This window comes from Zophobas morio, unplaced genomic scaffold, assembly GCF_036711695.1.
Source record: "Zophobas morio isolate AGI-343-1 ecotype UQ-CSIRO unplaced genomic scaffold, CSIRO_AGI_Zmor_V1 ptg000007l, whole genome shotgun sequence".
NCBI classification, from domain to species: Eukaryota; Metazoa; Arthropoda; class Insecta; order Coleoptera; family Tenebrionidae; genus Zophobas; species Zophobas morio.
In genome coordinates this window covers 2,426,973-2,449,511 of record NW_026972112.1, presented here as the reverse complement: position 1 = coordinate 2,449,511, position 22,539 = coordinate 2,426,973, and the positions used below count along the sequence as shown (strand labels likewise).

Below are 22,539 nucleotides of genomic sequence, written 5' to 3'. Positions count from 1 at the left end.
TAAATTATTCAGAATTGAGTCAAAACCACCAAAACGATTAAAAATGAAGATGAAAATAATGCAGCAGTTGCAAATGCGTGACAAGATCAGATTTCGTTAGTCAGGTTATCAGTTGTATTTTAATAATACAAAATCAGATAGGCCGATGAAAAAGATAGATAACGAAAACAATAATGATTGGCATTTTGTACGTTTTAGATTGAAAATAAGATTGTTTAATGATACAAAAAAGAACAAATATTATTTTGAAGTACCTCTAGAGATAATGACATAAGTTGCCGCCTTATATAAGTATATTTTTTTAAGTATAAGTTCAAGGACAGAATATTTAGCTTTTATATTGTTTTCTGTTAATCAAAATGCTCGGACATCTTATTTTTACCATTCAACGACATCTGTGGTGAAAAGAAATAAATTTTTGATTTCTAAAATTTCCCAATGTTTCCAAGTAGTCTTGACATTGTAAGTTTTTCAGTTTTTAACTGTATCTTGTAAGATTCTTCAGACAATAAAACTCGGATAAAATATTAAATATTTTATTGGTAGGAAACAGTATTACTCATAATATTAATAAAAAAATAATTAAATTAGAGTTAAGCGCATCCTCATCTCAACGTGTTATATATAGCTTCATCCGAATCCGACTGCGTCACACTATCACCATTCGACCCTAACTTAACATAACAATACTCCGTCTTAGTCCTCTTACACTCACACAATTTACTATTATCACAATTCGGACAACCCGAAGAACTCTCACAAATCTCGGCATAGATATTCTCATCTTGACTCTTCGCCCCGCCCCCTTCATTCTTCCGCTGACACACCTCATCAGCCACTTGACTATACGGAATATCGTCGACATTAACAAACCCTTCACTGGACTTCACCTCATGAATCTGCACCACCACAGACCTGGTCTTCGGAAGATCATTCTTATATCTCCCGTCCACCATTTTCCCACATTTAGCTTTTTGTACTTTGGTTTTAACGTGGAACTCCGTGCAGAGCCTCTCAGTTATATACGAATGGTCATGGTCCTGTTTCGGCAGCGTCGGAATCAAATCCGGCTTAGTCTTCTTCAACTTGACTTCAACCACAGGCTTGATCTCGTCCAACTTCAACTCTTCCTTCGCATCTTCATCCAGAATACACATCTGGAAATCGTAGCTCCGCATGGACCCGCGCTCCGGGTGGTTCTTCTGGCTTTCCGAAATAGAATACAGCTGCGTGTCCAAACTCTGACACTTCAACAACGCCGGGTTGTTTTTCCCTCCACGGGACGTCTCCTCCAAGTCGATCCTCTTCGTCGAGAACATAAAACTCGCGGATTTCTTCACAGGGTTGTAGCTCTTCCTTCCAAACTTCTCTTCAATTAGCTTGGACATGTCTTTATACCTCTCTATGCTCTTGCCTTTCTCCATTCCGTCTAAAGGATCTCTTATGTCGGTGAACTGCGGTCCTTCTTCGTTCTTCCCCAAGATTTTGAAGTGCTTGTACCACTTTTTCGGTTTAGGGAACTTTTCCATGGCTTCTTTTGTGATGATCTGTTTGTCTTCGTATTGCTTGCATTCGCACTGGGGTTGTCGGCACTCGGGGCAAAACGTGTCGTGTTTTAAGTCAGGGGCTATTCGGACTTCTCGGTACCAGTTTTCTACGTTTTTGTGGCAAAACGCGAGGGCTGCTTGGAGGCGCTGGGATTTGAAGAGTCGGTTTTCGGAATCGAAGCCCAGAGTGCTTTTGGAGAGTTTCAAGTTGGAGTTGAGGTTGATGCAGCTGATTTGGTGCTGGATGATGTCCTGGTTGGGGGGCGGGAGGGTGCAGGTGACCATGAGCGGCTCTTGGAATTTGTTTTCGAGGATGAAAGTGTCTGAAAAAGCAAAAAATGATAGTTTTATTTTTGTTACTACTTTAAATATAGGTTAGAATTCTGGAGGTGGCTGTGTATAAAGTCTTTGAAGTTGCTCATCTACTGTTTTTGCAATTGATTCGAGAAATAGACAAGAGTCGAATTTTAACACGAATTACTATAAAATGTGAAAGGCTTTTTGAGTAATTTTTCAGAAAATCAAATTTCATTTTCCATTAGGGATCTTCGCATATTCGAAATTGGCTACCAACCAAATTCCTAGATGTACATGGCCTACCTTTGTCTAAAAACAAGCTGAACGGTATATAAGTGCATTAATTAATTTTAACCATTAAAATAAACAAGATATGTATACATTTTGTTTTTTGTAGCATTTTACTGAAAAACACTTCATGATAATTCTTAAATTTGACACTGATAACGTAATAACGTAAATTTTAAAGTTTAAGTTTTAAATTATCTTATCATTAGTATCTGGTAACGGACCAGCACCAACACATCTAGGTTATGCAACACAAAATACACCATCAAGACTCCGACTGCGAAAAACGCCCATAATTTTTCTCCATAAATCTACAACCGCGATATTTCTCCATCTCGGTGGAATTTCGATCATTACGGGGAACACGATACACGCCCCTCTTTCCTCCCATGCGCCCAACCCGTCGTAAATAACCCCCCACGTGCGCAGCCTTTAAAACCCGTCAATTATTTCTGCGAACGCATCCTTACAAGCCTTTGTATCCATTTTTCCTCTCTCAAACATCGTCTAAATCAGCCCGTCCATTCGTACCATGTAAGAAATAAATTGAAATGCAATTTCGCCGTTTTTTCTCTCTCTCTCCCGTAGTCACCTCCGCGTTTCTTCAACATCATTATTACAACATCAATCTGGCCTGCGACAAAAAACTAAACGGAACATCCTTCTAACAGAGTCCATTAACATTTACAGGACGGAATAAATTGTGCCGGACAGAGACGGAGCGACGAGTCCGGAGTGCGACAAGGAGGCCGCCTGGGCCCGACTATCTCCAAAGTTCGCACTAAACAAGCAAGTGTGTACATATTGTCAAACTTAACAGTACCTTAAGACTGATACATTCTTGCGGTTGCGATCTCCGAGGCGGCTTTTTGTCGAAATTCCGCAAAAAATCCCTGAATATGGGTGAATCGCCGAAAATAGAAGCGACGAATGCTTAATTTTACAAGAAATTCCGATGTTCTTCACAGAAATGCAACAAGCGTGTTTTGGCGAACGGGATTAGGTTTCGGAGCGATCAAAGGATTTTTCGAATAGTTGGGCGAAGAGGAAAAACCAACAATCGAGTGGGAAGGTAATTGGAATTATTATTTATGAGACATAAAGTCGCTTGCGCAAGGATACGTCGGAATTGTGTTATTCGAATGCAGTGGAGCCATAAAATTTGATAGTGCATGTAAATTTGATTTGAATAAATTCTCGAGGAAGTGATAAGAATGCGATTTTGTTTCATGGTTTCGGTTTTAGTTGGTGATAATTTATGGGCGTCGAGGGGGAATAAGAGTGAGAGTTTTTCTATAAGCGATGTTATAAATAAAATTTAATGGCTTGATAGATACGCTCATTAAATGATATTTCGTAAGGATTAAGAGACTTTTACTGGGAGTCGGGCCGCCTGCGTTGGAATATAGACATTCTAAGGCATTAATCTGCTGTGGAAATAGATAATTTACACTGTCTTGCTTTAACGAATTTACTAATCTTAAACCGAATAAAATAAATTTTGTTTAAGTGTAAAAAAAAACATATATCTGTATTTTGACACATTTTAGGTTTATAAGAGAATCGACAAACCTTCTATTGTGAGGTTGTGATCCATATCCATGAAAAATCACAAATTTTCAGAAACAGCTCTCCTCTGTATTGGGAATTTTGTATAGAAAAACTGAAGCTTCCACAGAGAATAATATGAATAAGATTTTTTAAAGGCAGTCAAATTTATTAATTTAAATACTGTTTTCTACATGATTTGTATTTAATTTTTATGATATCTTGGTTATCTTTTGTTTATATGTCTGTGGATCTCGCCATCCCAAATCTGCTGTCCGAAATGTCAACATTTTAAAATAATTTTCCATAGGAAGCGTAAAAAGACCACAATTAGATCATTGCCAAAAATTTTAATACGGGTTCTGCTGAATAGAAATTCAAGAGTCTTCCAGACTTAAAAAAAATGTAAAAAATGCAGGGGTAGTCCGAAAACTCGGGGGTCTTGCCTCGACAATTTTAGAGACTTTGGACCAATTGTTTCCAAAACCTTACTTTGAACAAAGTCTACAACGCATATGTCATATGTGGATACTTTAATTTTTTTAGTCGCTCTCTTTCGTTTCAAGAGTATTAAAGAATTTAAGAGCAAGAACTTTTTTTCACTTCATCAGATACATGGCGAACACTATTTTAGAAAAGTTTGGTTGAAACATGGTCGAAGATGTCAAAAGTGTTAAAATCAGTCATATCTTACAAAGTGATAGCCCCGCCCACCCGCCCGTATTTTCTTGGAAAATATGTCATTTGCCAAAAACAGACTTATCTTATCAAGTACTAGCTCCGCCACCCCCAATTTTGTCATTCTAAAGACTAATTTTATTTCTGCTCACTATATAAGATCATTCATTACATTCAGTCCGGGTAAAATTAAACACTGAAATAAAGGCAGGGTGGGTAGGCGGGGCTAATTATGTCCTTCTATGGAGTGGGAGTGGAAACTAATAGAACCTAGTATGTGAAAAAAGTAAAAAAAATCGGTAATTGTAAATTTTTGTTATACTGTTTGCTACTGGAACTATAAAAAATGCTATATTTTATTTGTCGATTTTGGAAGAACGATACAAATTTTAGAGGAAAGGAAGCCGAAAATGACATCTGAATGTGTAAATCTATAAGAAAATGTCCAGCTAATTTTCGAAAATGATTGAAAAATGGTTGAAAATGTCAAAAGTATCAAAATCAATCGTATCTTATAAAATGATAGCCCCGCCCACCCGCCCTTATTTTTTTGGAAGATATGTCATTTGCCAAAAACAGTCTTATCTTATCAAGTACTAGCCCCGCCCACCCCCAGTCTTGTCATTCTAAAGACTAATTTTACTTCTTCTCACTATAAGATCATTCATTAGATTCAGACCGGCTAAAATTAATCATCGAAATAAAGGCAGGGTGGGTGGGTGGGGCTAATTATGTTCTTCTATGGAGTAGGAGTAGAAACTAATAGAATCTAGGATCAGAAAAAATGAAAAAAAAAACTCTAATCGTAATTTTTTTATTAAACTAAAAATTGCTATATTTCAATTGACGACTTTAGAAGAACGATTGAAATTTTCGAAGAAAGGAAGCCGAAAATGATATCTGGATGTGTAAATCTACAAGAAAATATCTAGCCAATTTTCGAAAATGGTGAAAATGTCAAAAGTGTCAAAACCAGTCGTACCTTATAAAAAGCTAGCCCCGCCCACCCGCCCGTATTTTCTTGGAAGAATCAAGTACTAGCTCCGCCCACCCCCAATTTTGTCATTCTAAAGACTAATTTTATTTCTGCTCACTATAAGATCATTTATTACATTCAGACCGGATAAAATTAATCACTGAAATGAAGGCAAGGTGGGTGGGTGGGGCTAATTATGTTCTTCTATGGAGTAGGAGTAGAAACTAATAGAATCTAGGATGAGAAAAAATGAAAAAAAAAACTCTAATCGTAATTTTTTTATTAAACTAAAAATTGTTATATTTCAATTGACGACTTTAGAAGAACGATTGAAATTTTCGAAGAAAGGAAGCCGAAAATGATATCTGGATGTGTAAATCTACAAGAAAATATCTAGCCAATTTTCGAAAATGGTGAAAATGTCAAAAGTGTCAAAATCAGTCACATTTTATACAATGCTGGCCCCGCCGACCCGCCCTTATTTTTTTGGAAGATATGTCATTTGACAAAAACAGTCTTATCTTATCAAGTACTAGCTCCGCCCACCCCCAGTCTTGTCATTCTAAAGACTAATTTTATTTCTGCTCACTATAAGATTATTCATTATATTCAGACCGGATAAAATTAATCACTGAAATAAAGGCAGGGTGGGTGGGTGGGGCTAATTATGTCCTTCTAAGGAGTGGGAGTGGACACTAATAGAATCTAGGATGTGAAAAAAATAAAAAAAAGTGTTAATCGTAAATATTTTGTTGCACTATTTGCTACTGGAACTATAAAATTGCTATATTTCAGTTCACGATTTTGGAATAACGATAGAAATTTTCGGAGAAACGAAGCCGAAAAGGATATCTGGATGGGTAAATTTACAAGAAAATGTCTAGCTAATTTTCGAAAATGATTGAAAATTTCAAGTGTCAAAATCAGTCAAATTTTCTTTGTTTGGAAAGAATTTGAAAGTGCTTTAGAGCATCTAGTGTCATATCTCATTATAATTTAATTAAATTTCTTAGAGGATACGTCATGTGCTCAAAAGAGTCTTATCTTAGCAAATACTAGCTCCGCCCACCCACCCTCTTTTTTCTGAGAGAATATATCATTTGCCAAAATCGGTCTTAACAGATACTAACCCCGCCCACCACCCCTTATTTTCTTGGAAGATATGTCATTTGAGAAAAACAGTGTTATCTAATCAAGTACTAGTCCCGCCCACCCCCAGTCTTATATTTATAAAGACTAATTTTATTCTGCCCAGCATATGATCATTCATTACAATATTCAGACCGGATAAAATTAATCACTGGAATGAAGACAGGGTGGGTGGGCGGGGCTAATTATCGCCTTCTACGGAGTGGGACTGGAAACTAATAGAATCTAGGATTTAAAAAAAAGTAAAAAAAAAGCGCTAATCGTAAATTTTTTATTATACTATTTGTTACTGGAACTATAAAAAGTGTTTATTTCAATTGACAATTTTGGAAGAGCAATAGAAATTTTCGAGGAAACAAAGCCGAAAATGATATCTGGATGTATAAATCTACAAGAATATGCCTAGCTAATTTTCGAAGATGGTTGAAAAATGGTTGAAAATTCAAAAGTGTCAAAATCAGTCATTTCTTACAAAATGCTAGCCCCGCCCACCCGCCTTTATTTTCTTGGAAGATATGTCATTTACCAAAAACAGTCTTATCTTATTAAGTACTAGCCCCGCCCACCCCTAGTCTTGTCATTCTAAAGACTAATTTTATTTCTGCTGACTATAAGATCATTCATTACATTCAGACCGGATAAAATTAATCACTGAAATCAAAGCAGGGTGGGTGGGCGGGGCTAATTTTTTTCTTTTATAGAGTAGGAGTGGAAACTAATAGAATCTAGGATGTAAAAAAAGTAAAAAAAAAACGCTAATCGTAAATTTTTTGTTGTACTATTTACAACTGGAACTAAACAAATTACTATATTTCAGCTGAAGGATTTTAGAAAAACGATAGAAATTTTCGAAGCAACGAAACCGAAAATGATATCTGGATGCGTAAGTCTACAAGAAAATTTCTAACTAATTTTCGAATATGGTTGAAAAATGGTTGAAAATGTCAAACGTGTCAAAACCAGTCGTATCTTATAAAATGCTAGCCCCGCCCACCCGCCCTTATTTTCTTGGAAGATATGCCATTTGCCAAAAACAGTCTTATCTTATCAAGTACTAGCCCCACCCACCCCCAGTCTTGTCATTCTAAAGACTAATGTTATTTCTATTCACTATAAGATCATTCATTACATTAAGATCGGATAAAATTAATCACTGAAATGAAGGCAGGGTGGGAGGGCGGGGCAAATTTTTTTCTTCTATGGAGTAGAAGTGGAAGCTAATAGAATCTAGGATGTGAAAAAAGTAAAAAAAGCGCTAATCGTAAATTTTTGTTATAAAAATTGCTATATTTCATTTGACGATTTTGGTAGAACGATAGAAATTTTCGAAGAAACGAAGCCCTCAATGATATCTAGATTGTAAATGTGCAAGAAAATACTAGTTAATTCTCGAAAATGATTGAAAATGTCAAAAGTATCAAAATTAGTCACATCTTATAAAATACTAGCCCCGCCCACCCGCCCTTATTTTCTTGGAAGATATGACATTTGCCAAAAACACTCTTATCTTATCAAGTACTAGCCCCGCCCACTCCCAGACTAATTTTATTTCTGCTCACTATAAGATCATTCATTACATTCAGACCGGATAAAATTAATCACTGAAATCAAAGCAGGGTGGGTGGGCGGGGCTAATTTTTTTCTTTTATAGAGTAGGAGTGGAAACTAATAGAATCTAGGATGTGAAAAAAGTAAAAATTAAAACGCTAATCGTAAATTTTTTGTTGTACTATTTACAACTGGAACTAAACAAATTACTATATTTCAGCTGACGATTTTAGAAAAACGATAGAAATTTTCGAAGAAACGAAACCGAAAATGATATCTGGATGCGTAAGTCTACAAGAAAATTTCTAGCTAATTTTTTAAAATGGTTGAAAAATGTTTGAAAATGAGAAAACTGTCAAAACCAGTCGTATCTTATAAAATGCTAGCCCCGCCCACCCGCCCTTTTTTTGTTGGAAGATGTCTTTTGATAAAAACAGTGTTATCTTATCAAGTACTAGTCCCGCCCACCCCCAGTCTTATATTTCTAAAGACTAATTTTATTCTGCTCAGCTTATGATCATTCATTACAATATTCAGACCGGATAAAATTAATCACTGGAATGAAGACAGGGTGGGTGGGCGGGGCTAATTGTGTTCTTCTATAGAGTGGAAGTGGAACCTAATAGAATTTAGGATGTGAGAAAAGTAAAAAAAACCCTAATCGTAAATTTTTTATCATATTACTATTTGTTACTGGAACTATAAAAAGTGTTATACAGTAGACGCCGCTTAATATGATCACGGTTAATGTTATCAACCGCTTAGTGTGATCAAAATGGCTTGGAACGGGCCCACGCAATACCAATGCATTACAGTTTTTCCGTTTATTGTGATCAATATTTCGCTTATTGTGATCAATCTCCCAATTCTTATACAAGCTTTTTTGAAGAAACGAGACGATTGAAAGTACTATTGTTTTTAATGAACTATTATTGCTCTCAAAAGATACATTCGCTTATACTACTCACTTTATAGAGCCACAATCAGTGACAGACTTTAGTAACCAACGCGTTTTCGTCTTTTGAATGAACGAATTTTTCCTGTTTTAAATTTGAGTAGTACTTATGTAAAAATGAGCACGTCAAAACGACGAGATCTCAGCTTATCAGAGAAAAAAAATTTTCAGCCCGTTTTTTCTAAAATAACCAAAGGAAATCAAGAGTTCCTTTCTCAGAATGATAACCAAAATTAAAAATAAATTCTAATGTTTATGTACCTTCATTTACCAGCATAATGAACACTCTCTTGTTCATGATTTTCATTTGTTTCAAGTTTTCCTGTCTCTGATGGTGGTTTTCGCTTATTGTTATCAGTCGGTTAGTGTGATCAATTTGTCTGAGTCCCAAAGTGATCACATTAAGCGGCGTCCACTGTATTTCAATTGATAATTTTGGAAGAAGGATAGAAATTTTCGAGGAAACGAAGCCAAAAATGATATTTGGATTGTAAATCTGGAAGAAAATGTCTAGTTAATTTTCGAAAATGGTTGAAAAATGTCAAAAATGTCAAAATCACTCATCTCTTACAAAATGCTAGCCCCGCCCACCCACCCTTACTTTCTTTCTTGGAAGATATGCAATTTGACAAAAACAGTCTTATCTTATCAAGTACTAGCCCCGCCCACCCCCAGTCTTGTCATTTAAAAACTAATTTTATTTCTGCTCACTATAAGATCATTCATTATATTCAGACCGGAGAAAATTAATCACTGAAATGAAGGCAGGGTGGGTGGGCGGGGCTAATTATGTCCTTCCATGGAGTGGGAGTGGAAACTAATCTAGATTGTGAAAAAATTTTAAAAAAGCGCTAATCGTACATTTTTTGTTGTACTATTCGCTACTGGAACTATAAAAATTGATATATTTTAATTGATGATTTTGGAAGAAATTTTCGAAGAAACGAAGCCGAAAATAATATCTGGATGTGTAAGTCCACAAGAAAATGTCTAGGTAATTTTCGAAAATGGTTGAAATATATCAAAAGTGTCAAAATCAGTCATATCTTAAAAAAGCTAGCCCCGCCCACCCGCCCTCATTTTGTTGGAAGATATGTCATTTGCCAAAAACAGTCTTACCTTATCAATACTAACTGCCATAGAGAATAATAAGAATAAGATTTTTTTAAGCAGTCAAATTTATTAATTTAAATAGTGCTCTTTTCAAAATTTGTATGTCATTTTGATGACATCTTGACTAACTCTTCTTTATATTTCTGTGGGTCACGCCATTCCAAATTTGTGATCCGTCAAAATTTTAAAATGATCAAATTGCAACTGCTTTGTAAAAATTTCAGCAATAGTCCAAGAAGCATTTATTTAAATTTTTGGGTACTGAAAAAACAATATATAAAATTTTCCTCTACCTGTAAAATCTTTGGGTAATCCTGGAGGCAGCGGCCCTGTGATGAGCTTGACCTTGACCGGGAGCGCCACCCGCCTCAGCAGATGCGTTATTCTATAAAGACAGTCTTTATCCAGAGCCAAAGGTCCGGTTTTGTCCAGCATTCCCGGAAAGCAGAGGCGCGCCTTCATCGAACTGTGAATTTCGTAGAATTCCCCTTTAGCAGTAAGAGGAACGTACAATTCCTGCAAAAACTCCCTCAAAACCGTCCCTCATCGCCCAAAACTACTCACTTGATTGTTTTGGCTAACGAGTTGAGCATATCGATTAGACAGGTCCTTGTCTCTGGCCGACCGCGAAATCCTGGAGGACCGCGTCGAGTTCCTGCCACCGTCAGGACGATCCCGGTGCTGGAAAACCGCCCGGAGCTGGAAGAGCTGCCCCGCCCGGATTTGAGTCTTCAAATATTGCACTTTGCCGCTGCCATCTTGAAAATAAAGAATATGTGAAAGCTGTGACAATCAGTTCGAATGCTATTTTGTACACTAATAAAATTGTGGTAACCAAATAATGCTCGAACGACCTCTTACAGTTGTAAAATTTTAACAGTATACAAATATTTCGAGTAGAGTCGATAACACCGCTCGTGCACGAATCCGAGGCGAATATCGCTAACGAAGATTAAATTTCGCGTCGGTTTGCTCGTTTTTGGTCGGGTTGCAGGAACTGGTCGTTTGTCCGGCAACGGGTTCCAGCCGAATCTTCTCGTCTTCTTTGTCCCTATCTTTCGAATCGTAATTTCCGGTCGATTGGCTCTTACGTGACACAGCAAGTGCCATGACTAACCATCCAACTTTCATATTTCATAACAAACAAAAAAAGGCAGCTACCTGTTAGATCGGCCGTTTGCGAAGCGTACGCTGTCAGAGGTTGCATACTGACGAAAGAACAGACTTGCTCTCGGACCAGTTGCAAAATCGACGTGTGCACCACTGCGCTCTTTTCACCTTTTTCGTTCGTCAAAGAGAACCAGCCTGCAACAAAAGAACGGATTCTATAGGCTAACTGTACATCGTTTGATTTTGGAACCATTAATGTCAATTAATCCTCTTCGGTTTGTTGCGTTTGTATAACGTTTGATGGAGTTCATTAAATTTAGATACAATGCTTGTCATATTCTATTCGGGTTTTGTTGCAATGAGGTTTTTTCGGCTACTTTGTCTTTTGTGGGTTTTTTTGCCTTTCGCGTCGAAATATGAGAGTCATTTTGTAGTTTGTTCCAGCATCGGTGTTATGTAATTATTGATTGGAAGTGACGAGATGGACGTGAAAGCACGCTGGGGGGAATTCGAGGCATGACAGAAGTCACGAGTTGGATAAAAAGGATTTTTTAATGATAATAGGAGGCATTGTTGGACGTGGAGATTGTGAATTTGGCAGATTGAGGAAATGAGAGCTGCAGGAACTAGATTAAAAATTGATACAAAATAAATCCCATTTAAAACTACAATAATCTGACAAACACGAAAAAAATAATTCAAAGCCAACATTTCTCAGGCGCATCAGTTTTAAGTTCATATGTTCCGCAACATTTAAAAGATAGCGGATTAAATTTCTTTCTTTAGAACAACCACATTCTCCTAAATGTCAATGTCAGATCTGCTTCAGAAAACTCATTTTTCGAGTCTGTTTAATAAGATGCTCATTTAAATCTACATTGGAATGTCTATGGAAACAGGGAAAACCGCCACCAAATTTTTTGAAGACCACAGGATTCTTAGTTCCTCGGTTTATTACCGGCTGCAAGATTTATCGGTTAAACGCGCTCCGCAGGAAATTGGTGTTGATAAATTTAATAATTCATAATTAGATGTCTCAATTTATGGTAACAGGAATTTTATAATTAATACGTCGATAAAATCTAAATTTTTGTGATCGATAAAAAAGTTAGTCAGTTTAAAAATTCCATATAACTGGTCCACAAGTCACTATTTCCCGACAGGTAATTTTTCTTGTGTGTTTTTTGCAAGATTCTGCACACAGTACCGTTTGATTTTTTTTTTTGAAACACAATTTACGGTTCGAACCGTGTAAAATAAACGTTCATTTTTCCGTTTATTTTACAAGTTAATTCCTATTTTATGAAATGGAAGTTTCTCCTTTCTCCTAGTGAAAATTTGAAAGGAAAACAAAATTCTTGTTAGGCGTTCCTGCAAATTGCAGGTGATAATTTTTGTTAATTAATTCTGCTAATCATTGTAGCGAAAGAAACACCAAACTGTTCTGTTCTGTTTTTTATCTTCTTAAGTATTATAACCAGAATTATTTTTTTAAATTTTAGTCTTTACAAGTGAAACACCCTGTATTTTATTGTTGTATCATATTCTGTTTGTTTGTTGTCATTATTTTTTGTCAAGTATTTTCTATATTTAAAAAAATATCGATATTTAAAAATTGACCCTAATCATGCTATGTAAATATACATAGAGTATTCTATTAAAAAAAAAAACACTCTGTATAGTCAAAAATTCTTTTATTGTAAGGCGACTCACAGTTTTTAATATTAATTGTTCAATAAAATCACCAACAAGCGACCGACGACAGACAGACAGATGAAATGGAGGACCTACTTTTTTACATTCTAGGAATCATGAAATGTCCAGAGACTGTAACTAATACAAAGAAAAATAATTAAAAAACAACAAAATTGTTAACAGACGAAATAAAAATTAAGTTAATTGATGTTAAAATGTTCAAAATTACAAATATGGAAAAAATATTTAAAAAATTTATCTACTTAATAAATTTAGTAAAAAACTACAAAATTACCTGAAAGTTAAGACTTTTTCTCAATAAATTCTACAAGTCGAACTGAATAAGAAATTGTTTTTAAGTAATTTTCAAGAGTGTTTCAAAAACGATCAGACGAAAATTTTGAAGTTTGAAGATTTTTGAAAAGTTGTCCAAAAATTGTAAAAAATTCTGAGATGTAAACCTCAACGAGCTGATTTGAAAAATATCTAGTGTCCATGATTCGGGACCAAGATTTTTCAAAAAGTCGGTACGAACATGATTTTTATTTAATCTCGAAAGTCGTGATTTTTCATTTTAAAGATTCTGGAAAAATTGTCACAATTTTCGAAGAAATGAAGCCGAAAATAACTTCAACAAGTCAAAATCTGCGAGAAAATGTCTTTGGGTAATTTTTGTAAAAGTGCTCGAAAAAGTGTCAAAAAGTTTGAATAGAAGTTAATTGAGATTTTTGAAAAGTTGACTAAAAATTTCCAAAAAATTCTGGGATATAAATATCGTTGAACTGATTCGAAAAACATAAGATGTGTATGTCTTCGGACTAAGATTTTCTAAAAATTCGGTTGGAAAATGATTTTTTTTTCTCTAAAATCGTGATCTTTCATTTTATCGATTCTGGAAAAATTGTCATAATTTTCAAAGAAATAAAGCCAAAAATAACGTCGGCAAGTCGAAACCCACAAGAAAATATCATTAGGTAATTTTCGAAGAGTGGTCGAAAAAGGGCAAAAAAATCCATTGGAGGAGGTATCGAAAATTAGAGATTTTTGAAAAGTTGTCTAAATATCCTCAAAAAATTATAATTACCGAACCCAGATTTTCCAAAAAATCGGTTTGAAAATGTTTTTTTTAATCTCCAAAATCGTGTTTTTTTTGTAGAAAAATTGTTGGAATTTTCGAAAAAATGAAACCAAAATAACTTCCACAAGTCGAAAGTGTCAAAATATGGAGGAGCTATCGAAAAATTGAGATTTTTGAAAAGTTGACTTAAAAATGTCTAAAAAACTCTGGGATATAAATATCGATGAGCTGATTCGAAAAACATAAAATGTCTATGTCTTCAGACCAAGATTTTCTAAATAGTCGGTTTGAAAATGATTTTTTTATTCTCGAAAATCGTGTTTTCTAATTTTATCAATTCTGGAAAAATTGCTGGAGTGTTCAAAGAAATGGAGCCGAAAATAACTTCTGCAAGCCGAAATCTACAAGAAAATGTCTAGATAATTTTCGAAGGGTGGTTGAAAAGGGGTAACAAAATTAATGTTGAAAATTTCAGATTTTTGCAAAATTGACTAAAAAATTCTCAAAAAATTCTGGCCTATAGATCTCAACGAAACGATTCGAAAAACATAAATTATTAATGGTATCGGACCCAGAAGATTTTCCAAAAAGTCGATTCGAAAATGATTTTTTTTTCGAAAATCCTGATTTTTCATTTTATTGATTCTGGAAAAATTGTCGAAATTTTCGAAGAACTGAAATCGAAAATAATTTCTACAAGTCTAAATCTACAAGAAAATGTCTGTAGATAATTTTCGAAGGGTGGTCGAAAAGTGATCAAAAAATTAATGTTGAAAATATCAGATTTTTGAAAAATTCACTAAAAATTCTCAAAAAATTCTGGCCTATAGATCTCAACGAAATGATTCGAAAAACAAGTTGTTAATGGTATCGGACTCAGATTTTCCAAAAAGTCGATTTGAAAATGATTTTTTATTTTGAAAATCCTGGTTTTTCATTTTATTGATTTTGGAAAAATTGTCGAAATTTTTGAAGAATTGAAATCGAAAATAACTTCTACAAGTCAAAATCTACAAGAACATGTCTATGAAAAAGAGACAAAAAATTCATTTTGAAAATTTCAGATTTTTGAAAAATTGACAAAAAATTACCAAAAATTTCTAGCTGTACATCTCAAAGAAATGATTCGAAAAATCTAAATTGTTAATGGTATCGGACTCAGATCTTCCAAAAAGTCGGTTTGAAAATGTTTTTTTTATTTTGGAAATCTTGATTTGTTATTTTATTGATTCTCGAAAAAGATGTGGAAATTTTCGAAGAAGTGAAGCCGAAAATAACTTCTAAAAGTCGAAATCTGCAAGAAGATGGCTATAGATAATTTTCGAAGGCTGCTCGAAAAAGAGACAAAAAATTCATTTTGAAAATTTCAGATTTTTTAAAAATTGACAAAAAATTACCAAAAAATTCTAGCTGTACAACTCAAAGAAATGATTCGAAAAACCTAAATTGTTAATGGTATCGGACCCAGATCTTCCAAAAAGTCGGTTTGAAAATGTTTTTTTTTATTTAGAAAATCTTGATTTTTTATTTTATTGGTTCTGGAAAAAGTGTGGAAATTTTCAAAGACGTGAAGCCGAAAATAACTTCTAAAAGTCGAAATCTGCAAGAAGATGTCTATAAATAATTTTCGAAGGCTGCTCGAAAAAGAGACAAAAAATTACCAAAAAATTCTAGCTGAACAATTCAAAGAAATGATTCGAAAAACCTAAATTGTTAATGGTATCGGACCCAGATCTTCCTAAAAGTCAGTTTGAAAATGTTTTTTTTTTTATTTAGGAAATCTTGATTTTTTATTTTATTGATTCTGGAAAAAGTGTGGAAATTTTCGAAGAAGTGAAGCCGAAAATAACTTCTAAAAGTCGAAAACTGCAAGAAGATATCTATAGATAATTTTCGAAGGCTGCTCGAAAACGAGGCAAAAAATTAATTTTGAAAATTTCATATTTTTGAAAAACTGACAAAAAATTACCAAACAATTCTAACATATACATCTCAAAGAAATGATTCGAAAAACCTAAATTGTTAATGGTATCGGACGCAGATCTTCCAAAGTCGGTTTGAAAATGTTTTTTTTATTTAGGAAATCTTGATTTTTTATTTTATCGATTCTGGAAAAAGTGTGGAAATTTTCGAAGAAGTGAAGCCGAAAATAACTTCTATAAGAGAACGTCTTTGAATAATTTTCGAAGGGTGTTCCAAAGAGGGTAAAAAATTCATATTTAAAAGTTGAGTCTCTTCAAGAAAATTTGCCTAAAAATTCTCAAACAATGCTGGAATATAAATCTCGATGAACTGATTGAAAAACATCAAATGTTAAGTGTTAATGATTCCGGACCAAGATTTGTAAAAAGTGGATTTGAAAATATTTTTTTTTAATCCAGAAAATTGTGTTTTTTCATTTCGACAATTCTAGAAAAATTGTCGAAATCTACAATAGAATGTCTTGGTAATTTTCACAAGGAGTTCGAAAAAGGGTTAAAAAATTCATGCAGAGATGACAATGAAAAATTGGGATTTAAAAAAGATACGAAAATTTACAAAAATACCTCGACGAGTTGATTCCAAAAACATAAACGTGTAATGGTCCCGGACCAAGATTTTCGAAAAATCCGGTTTGATAATGGAACGTTTCAATAGTTCGAATGTTCTCATTTTCCATTTGATTAAGTGGTACAGATTCTCTAGAATTTTTAAAAAAATTTCTTTAATGTTAAAAAAAGCTTCATTTCTTTTCAAAAATTTGCTTTTGGAAAATGAGGCTACTAATTTCCCTTGTAACTTATAAGTAGATACAACATATGTATTTAGCCATGAGGAAATGACGAATTTATCTTTCAAATTAAATGTATCTACAAATTAACACGACAGGAATTTTCTAGTTAATAAACTAACAACTAGATAAATACTGAACGGAAATGTAATCAGTAAAATTCTCCAGCAATTCCATTAATAATAATTTAATTAACCTGTACACCACTCGAAGCTCCTTGAAAACTTCTAATCCAACAAAAATCTAAACCCAGTTCAATCATAATTAGCGTCAGTTTCAACAACAAAACTCCAAAAACCAGCTCAATCAAACCTTCAATTAAAATTCTGCTCCCAATGACGGAAATCTCGCACTACTTCACCGCTTCATTAAGATAATCCACAATACCCATCGATTTTTCCCTCAACCAGCGATTGTGAATGTATGCAATTATGCTAGTGGGCAAGCCTTCTCCGATTTCAAAATGCACTTAACGAACTGTGACGTTCTGATGATTGACTATTAATTTAATGTCCAGGATTTGGTCGATTTTTCCGCGCCGAACCATAAATCATAATACTCTGCGTGGGACACCGCCTTACGACACCGATTTTTCGCATTTTTCGACTGATAACACCATACGGACAAATCGCTCATTTTGTCTCTTAGTCCGCACTATTACGTAAATAACTTTCGCTCGACGCCCGAAAAAACGACATAAACAAATTCGAGGCGAAGATGACGAGTAATTTATGATTTTCGATGTGGATTTAACAGTACGGGCGGTTTCGAAACGGCTTTTTTTCGCGCTAGACGAGAGTCAAAAGTCACTTTAACGGTAACTCGGATTTACATAAAAATTCGATAAAATTAGTTTTTAATAAGAGACGTACGGCCGAAGATGGATAAAGGAGATAAGTGGTGACGAATTGCCGGTATTGTCATCGCCGAGAAATGCGATAATCGATACGGAAATTAGCATTTCTAATTTTGGAGGAATCGGTTAATCAATCATTGAGGCAGTTTTCGGTTCGTTAGTTTCGACTTTTTAGAGGCGACACGATTTTGGTGTCTGAGGCAGTGACGGCTCGTGACGTGTCTGGAGGGTTATGTTAAAGTAATGAGAAAAGTAAGCTGTTACAAAACGACTTTCTATTCTGTCACGTTAGAGTAAAATTGCGTATGCAGGTACTTTCTAAGCTTTACAAGAGTTTTATATAAACGGTTTTATCACAATAAAGATCTAAAAAAAACTTTGTTTTTTTATTTTAATCCAAGTCAACTCTTTCCTCGATAAAACAATTTTTTTTTTGAAATATCAAACACGGTTCAATTTTCGTACATATTTTCTACTCTTATTGATGAACATATGAGCAAAAAAGCACAAGTCGAAGACCGACCAATATTGTAAAAAATTATAGATAAAAATTTTAAAGAATTTTCGGAGCACCTTTGTTTAATTTTTAACAAAATTTGAAAAATTCTGCAGACCCCTGTTTTGTTTTCGAAAAAGTTTGAAAGAATCCTGGGAGCGCTTAATTCCGTTTTTTAAATTTCTGCGAAAATCAGAGAGTTCCCTTGTTTTTTTATTTTTGAAATTATTTGAAGATACCTCGGAGACCCCTAGTACTTTGTTTCTGAAAGAGTTTAAATGATTCTTGGGGAATCTGGATTTTAAAACAGTTTGAAAAGATCTCGGGGATCCTAGTGTTTTTGTATGTTTCAAGGAGTATGAAAGAATCGCTTAGTCTTTATTTTTATTTTAAAGAATCTTCGAAGCACTTATTATGGTGTTCTGAAAATTTGAGGATTGTGATGTTATGAGGGCGAGGATTTTGGTGTACCGAGGATTTGAGGATTATGGTGTTCTGTGGATTTGAGAATTATGGTGTTCTAAAGTTTGAGGATTATGGTATTCTGAGGATTTGAGGATTGCAGTGTTCTGAGGATTTGAGGATTGTAGTGTTCTGAGGATTTGAAGATTATGGTGTTCTGAGGATTTGAAAATTGTGGTGTTCTGAAAATTTGAGGATTATGGTGTTCTGAATTTTTGAGGATTGTGGTTTTCTGAGGATTTGAGGATTAGGGTGTTCTGAGAATTTAAAAATTATAGTGTTCTGAAATTATGAGGATTATGGTGTTCTGAGGATTTGAGGATTGAGGTGTTCTGAAGATTTGAAGATTGTGGTGTGCTCAGAATCTGAAGATTAATTTCTCTTTTGATAGAACTTGAAAAGCCTCTGTTTTGTTTTCGAAAAACTTTGAAGGAGTTTTAGGAGCTCTAAGTGCCTTTTTTTCAAATATCTGGAAAAAACTTAGGGGGACCTTGCTTTTATTTTTGAAATAATTTGAAAATATCTCTGAGACCCCTGGTGTTCTGTTTTTCAAAGAGTTGTTAAAAAAATTCTTGGGGGATCCTAGTAACTTTGATTTTAAAAGATTTTGGGGATCCTTGTGTTTTAAAGAATCTTGGGGGCACTTGTTCTGAGGATTTGAGGATTGTGGTGTTCTGGGAATTTGGAGATTATAGTGTTGTGAGGATCTGAGAATTATGGTGTTCTAATGATATGAGGATTTCGGTGTTCTCAGGCTTTTAACAATTGTGGTGTTCTGAAGTTTGATGATTATGGTGTTCTGAGGATTTGAGGATTGTAGTGTTCTGAGGGTCTGAAGACTGTGGTATTCTGAGAATTTGAGGATTATGGTGTTCTGAGGATTTGAGGATTATGATGTTCTGGGGATTTGAGGATTGTGGTGTTCTGAGAAATTGAAGATTACGGTGTTCTGAGGTTTTGAAAATTGTGGTGTTCTGAGAATTTGAGGACTATGGTGTCCTGAATTTTTGAGGATTGAGTGTTATGGTGTTGTGGAGAAATTATAGCGTTCTGAGAATTTGAGGATTGAAGTGTTCTGAGAATTCGAGGAATATTATGCTCTGAGAAGTTGAGGATTGTGTTGTTCTGAGGAATTGAGGATTGTGGTGTCCTCAGAATCTGTAGTTTAATTTCATTTTTGATAGAATTTGAAAAATCATTGTTTTGTTTTCGAAAAGGTTTGAAGGAATTTTAGGAGCTCCAAGTGCCTTTTTTTCAAATATCTGGAAGGATCTCGCTTTTATTTTTGAAATAATTTGAAAATATCTCGTAAATGGTGTTTTGTTTTTGAAAGAGTTGTTAAAAAAATTCTTGGGGGATCCTAGTAACTTTGATTTTAAAAGAATTTGAAAAGATTTTGGTTTTGATTTTCCTAATCTTTATTTTCTAAGAATTTTAAAGAATCTTGGGAGCACTTATTATGTGATGATTAAATATAAGTATGATTAAACTGTTCTGAGGATTGGAGGATTGTGGTGTTCTGGGGATTTGAGAACTGTGGTGTTCTGAGGATTTGAGGATTGTAGTGATCTGAGGGTCTGAAGACTGTGGTATTCTGAGAATTTGAGGATTATGGTGTTCTGAGGATTTGATGATTATGATGTTCTGGGGATTTGAGGATTGTGGTGTTCTGAGGAATTGAAGATTACGGTGTTCTGAGGATTTGAAAATTGTGGTGTTCTGAGAATTTGAGGATTATGGTGTCCTGAATTTTTGAGGATTGAGTGTTATGGTGTTGTGGAGAAATTATAGCGTTCTGAGAATATAAGGAATATGCTGTTGTGAGGATTTGAGGATTGAGGTGTTCTTAGGATTTGAGGAATATTATGCTCTGAGAAGTTGAGGATTGTGTTGTTCTGAGGAATTGAGGATTGTGGTGTCCTCAGAATCTGAAGTTTAATTTCATTTTTGATAGAATTTGAAAAATCACTGTTTTGTTTTCGAAAAGGTTTGAAGGAATTTTAGGAGCTCCAAGTACCTTTTTTTCAAATATCTGGAAGGATCTTGCTTTTATTTTTGAAATAATTTGAAAATATCTCGTAGATAGTGTTTTGTTTTTGAAAGAGTTGTTCAAAAAATTCTTGGGGGATCCTAGTAACTTTGATTTTAAAAGCGTTTGAAAAGATTTTGGGGGTCCTTGTGTTTTAGTGTATTTCAAGTAGTTTGAAAAAATCTAATCTTTATTTTCTACGAATTTTAAAGAATCTTGGGAGCACTTATTATGTAATGATTAAATATAAGTATGATTAAACTGTTCTGAGGATTGGAGGATTGTGGTGTTCTGGGGATTTGAGAACTGTGGTGTTCTGGGGATTTGAGAACTGTGGTGTTCTGAGGATTTGAGGATTGTAGTGTTCTGAGGATTTGAGGATTATGATGTTCTGGGGATTTGAGGATTGTGGTGTTCTGAGGAATTGAAGATTACGGTGTTCTGAGGATTTGAAAATTGTGGTGTTCTGATAATTTGAGGATTATGGTGTCCTGAATTTTAGAGGATTGAGTGTTATGGTGTTGTGGAGAAATTATAGCGTTCTGAGAATATAAGGAATATGCTGTTCTGAGGATTTGAGGATTGAGGTGTTCTGAGGATTTGAGGAATATTATGCTCTGAGATGTTGAGGATTGTGTTGTTCTGAGGAGTTGAGGATTGTGGTGTCCTCAGAATCTGAAGTTTAATTTCACGTTTGATAGAATTTGAAAAATCACTGTTTGTTTTCGAAAAAGTTTGAAGGAATTTTAGGAGTTCCAAGTGCCTTTTTCAAATATCTGGAAGGATCTTGCTTTTATTTTTGAAATAATTTGAAAATATCTCGTAGATGGTGTTTTGTTTTAGAAAGAGTTGTTAAAAAAATTCTTGGGGGATTCTAGTAACTTTGATTTTAAAAGAATTTGAAGAGATTTTGGGGGTCCTTGTGTTTTAGTGTTTCAAGTAGTTTAAAAAAATCTTCTAGTCTTTATTTTCTACGAATTTTAAAGAATCTTGGGGGCACTTATTATGGTGTTTTGGGGATTTGAGAACTGTGGTGCTCTGAGGACTGTGGTGTTCTGAAGATTTGAGGATTATGGGGTTCTAAGGATTTGAAGGTTGTGGTGTTCTGACGATTTGAGGATTAGGGTGTTCTGAGGATTTTAGGATTATGGTGTTCTGAGGATTTGAGGATTGTGGTGTTCTGAGGATTTTAGGATTATGGTGTTCTGAGAATTTGAGGATTGTGATGTTCCGAGGATTTGAGGATTGTGGTGTTCTGAGGATTTGAGGACTATTGTGCTCTGAGAAGTTGAGGATCGTGTTGTTCTGAGGATTTGAGGATTATGATGTCCTGAGGATTTGAAGATTAATTTTATTTTTGACAGAATTTAAAAAATCTCAGAGACCTGTTTTGTTTTCGAAAAAGTTTGAAGGAATTTCAGGAACCCCTAGTGCCTTTTTTTCAAATATCTGTAAGAATCTTAGAGATCCTTTGTTTTTATTTCTGAAATAATTTGAAAATATTTCGGGGACCGCTGGTTTGATTTAAAAAAAAATTGAAAAGATTTTGGAGATCCTTGTGTTTTAGTATTTTTCAAGTAGTTTGAAAACATTTTCTAGTCTTTATTTTTTATGAATTTTAAACAATCTTCTAGGCACCTCGTGTTTCATGTTTAACAGAATTGAAAACTCTCGAAGATCCCTCTTTTGTTACTGAAAGCGCTTGAAAAAATCTTAGGGTTCCCCTTTTTCTTACTGCAATAAACTAAAAATATCTGGTAGACCTTTGGTGTTTTGTTATTAAACGAGTTTAAAAGATCCGTGGGGGATACTAGTATCTTTCATTTTAAAATAATTTGGGAAAATCTTGGGGATTCTAGTGTTTTTGTATGTTTCAAGACGTATTAAAGAATCCCCTAGTCTTTATTTTTATTTTAAAGAATCTTCGGGTTGCATATTACGGCG

General features: G+C 34.4%; 1 protein-coding gene across 3 annotated transcripts in view; it reads right to left on the bottom strand.

Moving 5' to 3' along the window:
* Positions 1-522: 522 nt before the first annotated feature.
* Positions 523-22,539, bottom strand: part of LOC135124218 (uncharacterized) — a 93,519-nt gene continuing 71,502 nt past the window's right edge. For 2 of the 3 annotated variants that reach the window (XM_064049128.1, XM_064049127.1), the window contains exons 3-6: positions 11,261-11,404; positions 10,664-10,857; positions 10,393-10,615; positions 523-1,870 (exon numbers count right to left, since the gene is read on the bottom strand). In XM_064049128.1, the coding sequence (XP_063905198.1) occupies positions 606-1,870; positions 10,393-10,615; positions 10,664-10,857; positions 11,261-11,404 (1,826 nt within the window). In that variant the 3' untranslated portion in view covers positions 523-605. The remainder of the gene's footprint in view (positions 1,871-10,392; positions 10,616-10,663; positions 10,858-11,260; positions 11,405-22,539) is intronic. The other variant, XM_064049129.1, reaches the window with a different exon arrangement.